This window comes from Rutidosis leptorrhynchoides, chromosome 4 (genome assembly GCF_046630445.1).
Source record: "Rutidosis leptorrhynchoides isolate AG116_Rl617_1_P2 chromosome 4, CSIRO_AGI_Rlap_v1, whole genome shotgun sequence".
Lineage (NCBI taxonomy): Eukaryota > Viridiplantae > Streptophyta > Magnoliopsida > Asterales > Asteraceae > Rutidosis > Rutidosis leptorrhynchoides.
Window position 1 is genome coordinate 208625008 of NC_092336.1, and position 8514 is coordinate 208633521.

The window sequence follows — 8514 nt, forward strand, 5'->3', positions numbered from 1 at the left end:
TAAAAAGGGAGACTATAAACTCACAGTTCAATATTGAGATTCAATATTGTAGGTAGACGTAACGATAGTGGATGATTGTATGGTTGGTCTTGGATTCACGAACAATACCCCCAATATTTCTTTAGTTTTAACCATCTTGTAACCCGATATAAAATATCGGTATATAACCCGTTTACAGTAGATAACTACTAATCTTGAATTTTTAACTAGAAATTGATCGCAGTGAGTATGTGTTGCTTGAATAATACTGAGTAACATGTGAATGTTTCTGTTTTTGTGTGTGTTATACTCGTTAATAGAACCAGTATTTATAGGCAACATATAGCACAAAGAAACAAGAACTCATGAAATAAAAATATTTAGCTTGTGGAGTAATTAGTCGTTCCATAACTAAAACATAATTCGTGATAACAGAAATATATATATAAAAGCTTTATATCCCACATGCAAGAAACAATCAAAAGAAAACAGTTGAAAGTGGTTTGTTTGTGTCAAGAAGTCAGCAAAGGTGGTCGACTATTTGGTTGTAGTTCTTGGCTCAAAACAAGAGTAAGTGTTAGACTAATAAAACTATAATTACTTGAGGATAAAAAAAATAATTATCTAGCCACCTTTAACTAATTTAATCTAGATTAGGTGCCTTTAAATTGGCCATATTACGTGTACATATTAATTTATGACCAATCAAACTAAATCCACTAATAAGAGATAATGTGCATTTTTTAAAAATGCTTAAACAGTTATACTTTGAGTTATAAAATGAATACTTTCAATATGTATAAGTTGCTTGTGGTCTTTAAAATCGCGGTAAATAAAACTGGAATGTAGTGCAAAAATTAAATAGGTGTTTGACTTCTTTCGTCTAGCAACTTTATTACCTTTTAATTTTTGTGATGGTTAGTGATTATTATTTATTTAATTTAATCAATAATATAAATAAGTTATATTAATATCAATACGTTATATAAATAAGTTATATAATTTGGTTAATTACGTCGCTATATATTTCATATATATTTTCTTAGGAAACCATTTAAGTTAGTCGTTTAAGAATTTATATAATTAGACTTAACATAACAAGTTTGCTTATTGTGTCGAAAATATTAAATCACATAGAGATTTAAATTAGAAATAAGTCGAAATTTTCCCGGTCATCATAATATTTAAAGTAGCTTTATGTATTTACAGAAGGGAAAACGGCCCATGTGTTGAGCGCCTTTGTAGATGTCGTTGTGTTTAGCGTTTTTTAAAAAGTGTCCGTTTCGAACGTAGTTAGTTTCGTTTTGTTCATAAAATTATTTCGAGTCTGACGGTGCTGTCGACAAAATTTAACTCGTGGCGAGCAGGAAGATACGGGTTGTCGTTGTGTTTTACGATTTTTAAAAAGTGTCCAGAACGTAGTTAGTTTCGTTTTGTTCATAAAAATATTTCGAGTCTGACGGTGCTGTCGAAAAAATTTAACTCGCGCCGAGCAGGAAGATACGGATGCGGCGGGGGATTTCGGCCTGCGTATTCATATTTAACGTAGCTTTATGTATTTACAGAAGGGAAAACGGCCCATGTGTTGAGAGCCGTTGTAGATGTCGTTGTGTTTAGCGTTTTTTAAAAAGTGTCCGTTTCGAACGTAGTTAGTTTTGTTTTGTTCATAAAATTATTTCGAGTCTGTCGGTGTTGTCGAAAAAATTTAACTCGTGGCAAGCAGGAAGATACGGGCTGTCGTTGTGATTAGAGATTTTTATAAAGTGTCCGTTTCGAACGTAGTTAGTTTCGTTTTGTTCATAAAATTATTTCGAGTCTGACGGTGCTGTCGAAAAAATTTAACTCGCGCCGAGCAGGAAGATCCGGGCTGTCGTTATGTTTAGCAGTTTTTAAAAAGTGTCAGTTTCGAACGTAGTTAGTTTCGTTTTGTTCATAAAATTATTTCGAGTCTGACGGTGCTGTCGAAAATGTTTAACTCGCGGCGAGGAAGAAGATACGGGATGTCGAAGTGTTTGGGTGGAGTTTTTATTTTAAGTTAGAGAATTTACGTTTTACCCCCTGAAGTTTGATGTATTGTTTGTAATTTGACTATAGTTGGGGGGGGGGGGTGATTGTTTTGTTGGCTTTGAGTTTAGGGGGGGTGGTGTCGTTTTTTTCCTGGTGAAACGACCAAAAACATCACCTCCTTTAGTATATTTCTAAGACAAAATTATTCCCGTCGTCCTTGAACTTATACCAAAATTACACGCGTCGTCCTCAAAGTTTTTTTTTTTTTTTTTACGTTCGTCGTCACTAAACTTGCATTTTGTAACGTGTGTCGTCCTTCTGTTAACTAGATGTCTATTTCTACCGTTAATCTGAAGCATGTGCCAAACATGTGAGGGAAATTCTGTCATTTTATCTCTTTTATCTGAAGGACGACCGGCGTAATTTTGTATTTCTTCCTTTCTTCTCTAATCTTCATCTTGAACCCCAATATTTCACAAACCCTAACTTGAAAATTTCATTTCTATCTTTATCTCATCCTTCCCAATCTCATTCACACCATTACCAAAATAAAAAATCAAAGAATATCATTTCACCATCTGCATCTGATCCTTTCTTTATCAACACTCAACGTTCAATAATATTACCTACCAAGTATGTAAACCAATTATATATAGGGGATAAAAAAAATATAGTTGCCCAGTAAATTAACTTTAAAATTGCAATCTTTCATGTTATTATAGTCTCACCAACCCACCACTTTTAAAACTCGAAATTTAATTTATAAAAGAAAAAAAAATGGGGTCACCATATCACGTAGCCATCACCATCTTCATTTTTAATTTTGGTAATGAAACCGAATCTGAAATCATTGGAACACCACTTTCGTTCGCCGGAACAAAATCCGGTCGCCGCCACTGCCGTCGATTACCACCGTATGTTGATCTGGAGGTGAAACCGTCATCGATTTAGGCGTTTTTCAATTAGAGTTTATAAACACAAACGGAGGTCGGATTCGTGATCTAGAATCAAAACTGAACACTCGAAGATCTTCAGATTACATTATCAGTTACCGATTCTATGAGTTTGAACTCGCGTTCATCTCTTGTTCGAACACATCAAAATCGAAGTCTCCGGATTAATCTGAGATGATTTAGCTAAATGTAAAAATAGAGAAGTGTTAGGATTCATCTCTTGATGCTCTATACAAAGTTTGAGGATCTAACTCGAAATGATGAAGGTCGTTGAAGTAAATGATCTACTGATGCCAAAAAATCGTCGTTCAAAAAAAAAATTGACGGTCAAAGTTGAGATTCATAAAGTCAAACGAATTGTCAATCCTCAAATTCGAATTTATGAATCTGTTTCATGTTATGGAGATGACGTTCGAAGATCATGTGACTGTTTTGCGACAGTTTTTGTTCAGGATCCATGATCTGAAAGTGTTTGTTTTGAAAAATCATTAATGGAAGAGAGGGATGTGAAAGATGAACATGGAAGTGTGAAAGAAATAAAATCTGGAATTCAAATAATTAAAATTAAAATTAAAATGAGTATTAAAAGAGGAACAAATAATAATAATAATAATAATAATAATAATAATAATAATAATAATAATAATAATAATAATAATAAAATATTATTATTGATAAAAAGACCTAAATACCCACACGTGCTATGCACATGATGCAGGTTAACGGGGCTTTTGAACGGCAAGCAAACAGAAGGATGACGGGAGTGATTTCCAGATAGTTTAGTGACGTCGTGAGTTCAAAAAAAGTTCCAAGGACGACGCGTGTGATTTGGGTACAAGTTCAAGGACGACGGGAGTAATTATGTCATATTTCTAATAATAATAATAATAATAATAATAATAATAATAATAATAATAATAATAATAATAATAATAATAATAATAATAATAATAATAATAATAATAATAATAATAATAATAATAATCTAAGTAGTATATTTCTAATTATAAAGTCTAAATTTTAAATTATCATATAAATATAAATATAAATATAAATATAAATGCACTATATAAACAAACACTATACACAAACATATATTCAGCATAGATGATAAACAATTGCAATTCAGTTCAACTCCACACATATCATTAAAAAAACACAATCCTCAAACAATCGACTAAAAAAAACAAAACAGAAGAGTTCAATTCAAAAAACATGAATTTAAGTCTATAACCCCTAAAATATTGATCCTGCTAATGAACTAATGTTAAGTAATGAAAGGGCAGTTCAACTTAAACTTGCGAAACAACTACTGTGGGTTCGTCTTCATTCTCTCTAGACATCTCCTCGAGAGACTTCCCATTCGATTCGGGCACCAAAAACGTGCACAAGGTTCCCAAAAAGTTGATCACACCCAAAACAATCAGTGCGTTTTTGACACCAATACCAGCAGGGTACCCTGCATCTGCCTTAGCCGGATCTTGATTCTGAGCCAAATATAAGAACCCGAAAGCACCAACAATCGCACCTAACTTTCCCGAAGCAGCTGAAATACCATGACAAGTTGACCGCAAACGGGCTGGAAAAATCTCAGCTGGGACCACAAAAGTGGTTGCATTTGGCCCGAAGTTAGCGAAGAAGAAAGTTAACGAGTATAACAACACGAACCCAATGTTGTTTTGCGGGTGAGTCCAATGGTTGTAAGGGATTGCTAACGCGAACATAAAGATTGTCATCATTGAAAACCCGAGTAGTTGAATTTTAAAGCGCCCGATTTTATCAATAAGAAACACAGTAAACCAGTATCCGGGTACAGTACTGCACAACGCGATGAGTGTTTGGGCTCTAGCGATTCTGTACACCTCGTGAATTGCGTTCATCTTTTTTGCGGCTGGGATCCACCCGATGGCGGTAAATATATCCTTTTGGAACAAGTTCTGACTATAATAAGCGATGTCGAGTAAAAACCACGTGGTTGTTGTTCCGAGTAAATGCAACCCATGTCGTTTTAGAAACTCCTTAGTAAAAAGCCCGAAACTGTTACCTGACTTCTCGACCACTTGATTGATCTTTTGTTGCTCGGGTTTGATCTCCATTTGCAAAACTTTCGACATGTCCTCAGCTGCCTTATTAGCGTTTTTCGCCACTAAGGCGGTGTAACGAGCCGTTTCAGGCATCTTCATCCGCCAATAATAAGTCAAAATTGCGGGAACCGCTCCCACCATTAGAATAATTCTCCACACGTAATCGGCCTCAGGGACAGTTGAACCAATCGGATCAACCTCGTAACTCAGAGCCTTAAATTTAGCATCGAACACCGATGAAATAATAATCGCAAAAATACCGCCTCCTAAAATCCCAAACCCTTGCATTGCAAACACAGCCGCTATAAACCCTCCTCGGGTTTTCTTATTCGAATACTCGGACATAATTGTCGCCGATAGCGGGTAATCACCACCGATTCCAAACCCAAGCCAAAACCGGAAAAAACATAGAGTAGACATAACCATAGTTGGGTTACTCCCGAATGACAAGCCCGAAGCAATCGAACAAAGACACATAAGCATTAATGTAATGCCATAAACCTTTTTCCTCCCAAGCTTATCCCCGAGCCACCCGAAAAACAATTGGCCGACTAGGGTTCCGACAAGGGCAACTCCGTTCACGGCGGCAGAAACGTTTGGTGGCAAACTTCCGGGCTTGGGCGAGCCCGGTGTGTGGTAGTAAATCCGGCCCAACATTTTAGTGACCAAAGAGATGCAAAAGAGATCATAAGCATCAGTAAAAAAGCCCATTCCAGCAATTACTATTGCAGTGAAGTGATACCATTGCGTTTTTGCACCATCAAGTGCTTTAAAAACTTGTAAATTTCCGCTAGATGCCATCTCTGAACAAATTATCGATCTTTAATCTTTCTTCCTCTGTAACAAACAACATAAATAAATATTATTAACATATTCAGAGATAAAAGCATGGCAAAAAAGTCATTAACCTATTACTAATTTAACGAATTCGAATAGATAACAATTACCATCCAATATTTATGTTTACACATATAATATATTCCCTCGTAGATTAGAAACCACATTATATTAATTTATTTTTCCCTATGAAATAATCAACTTTATATTCGGGTTTTAGACCCTTTGGTACATCTACAGCTTATATATACTCCGTATTAAATAAAGTTTTTGCTAAAATTTCCAATATCTCAACAGCAAATACTGTTACATATCAATATGTTTTACCAAAGAAACACACATATACCAAGAAAAAATAAAATTGCATGAAAAAAACACACATAGTATAGTAGACGCACAACTTCAATATGTGTACACATAATACCCAGTCATTCACAGAATAAAAAAACGTAAAAAGGTGATTAAAAATTAATGTTTAATTATAAAATACAAAAAGGTAATAGATCACGTACCGATTGTTGGATGAATTACTACTTTGACGTAATTCGTACGAAACAACGTACACTGGAAGTTTCAATTTACCATATGATCGATCTTAAAGTATAGAAAGTGTTTTATATTGTGCATGACGCGCGTGTATTTATTGTTGTGATAAAATAAAAGAGCTAGAATCAGAGTTGGCTACGGATTATGGAAATATATATGCATTCCAAATTCCAGATATATAGTTGTTGAAAATTAACGTATGCCACAAACAGAGCGAAAACATAGTTGGATCCGCATTATAATTCGTTTAAAGTTGTTGAGATTACAATTTATTTATATATAATTATAACTATATTATAATTATTATATATTATATTATATATTATAATTATATTATATAATTATATATTATATTATGCAATTTATAAATAATAATTAAATTAATTAAATGTTTTGCTAACATGTGTATATACAGTTATACACCATATAAAGTATATCGAATAAAATTGTAACATGTTTAACTTGTATTTATTATAACTAGTGAAATGACCCGTGAAAACACGGGTTTGTTTAAACGAAATAGTTTAATGATATGTTAGTTATTAAGTGAATGTAAATGTTAAAGTCATTTAGTTTATTGCCCCGTGAAACCACGGATTCCGACTAAGAAATTTGTCGTTGATTTTACAAACATAAAGTTCGCTCAAAGTTGAATATTTATATTTATATTTTTAATAATAATAATAATTATTAATAATAATAAATGTCTTTTAAATTTTTTTAGAAAAATAAATTTACAATTTATGAGAGATTAATATTTCCTTTTATAAAAGATTTTGTATTATTTTTTTAATTAAATTAATATATAATATGACATCATAATTATAAAAAGTAAAGGGTAATTTAGCTTGCTGATGATGTCATTATTTTAGAAGTTTATTAGACTATATAGAATAATAATAATAATAATAATAATAATAATAATAATAATAATAATAATTAATACTCCATAATATGTTAAATATTATATTATATTGATATTAATTTATTTATTATAACATTATGGATTTTGTTAACGACAACTCTTAGGGCTGTCGTTAACACCCATAAAAAACTTGTACAATCTAATAACCGTCACTTAAAGTCAATGTATAATCGCTATGTACAAGCTTTTTATGCGTGTTAACCACAACTCTAATTGTTGTCGTTAGCAAAATTCTAAAATTAAATGTAAATGATAATATCGAATAAAGTAAAAGAATTCAGGAAGAACTTAGGAATCTGTTGGAATAATGGACAATAATTGTTCGTTCTCTCATTCGATACTCTAAGTTTTAATAATGAATTTAATATCCCTTACCCTTTGTGGTGTTTGACACGATGAAGTAGTCGACCGGCTAAAAAGGCTATGCTATAAAGAAAAATCTATCGTACTAGCCCTACAAGAGACCAAATGCAGTCACACACAAGAAAATGGATCAAAAGTTTTTTGGGTGCGTCTGAATTTAACTTTGTTTCAGAAAGATGTGAATGGATTCTCTAGAGGTATGTTGGCGATATGGGATCCCAATACATTTAAAGTAGTAAGGCCATCAAAGGTAAATTTTACTTAGCTATAAAAGGCCATTGGTCCGGATTCAATTATGAAATTGCGTCAGTAAATATTCATGGACCACACTTTGTATGAAAAGAAACTCAGATGTTGGAAAGACCCTTACGAACCTACTGTGTTATAAAAACATGCCATGGATCCTTTGTGGTGATTTAAACGAGGATAGAAACAAGCATGAAAATTCAGTTGCCTTTTGTATAATTTACAATTCCAACCTCGTCGACCTACATATCGGGAGAAAGAAAATTACAAGAATGAGCGATGATGGTCTCAAACTTAGTAAATTAGATCGTTTTCTAGTCTCTCATAAATTATTACAATGATGGCAGAATATATTAGCAAAATATTTGAATAGAGGATTATCATATCATTGCCCTATCATTCTTAAAGATAATTTTGTCAACTTCGGGCCTAAACATGTTCGTGTGTTCAACACGTGGCTTTATTTTGTCACGACCCTAATATCACATGAATATGGATCGATAAGCCATGAATAACAAGAGAGCATAAGCTAGCCAGTCAACTTTCATTCCAGGGCTCTCTTATACTTTTTACA

At 33.0% G+C, this 8514-nt stretch overlaps 1 protein-coding gene across 1 annotated transcript; it reads right to left on the reverse strand.

The window, feature by feature from the left end:
- Positions 1–4231: 4231 nt before the first annotated feature.
- On the reverse strand, positions 4232–5824 carry LOC139841383 (inorganic phosphate transporter 1-4-like). The gene has a single exon (XM_071831603.1). The coding sequence runs from the start codon at positions 5822–5824 to the stop codon at positions 4232–4234; it is 1593 nt and encodes a 530-aa protein (XP_071687704.1).
- Between the last annotated feature and the right edge of the window lie 2690 nt (positions 5825–8514).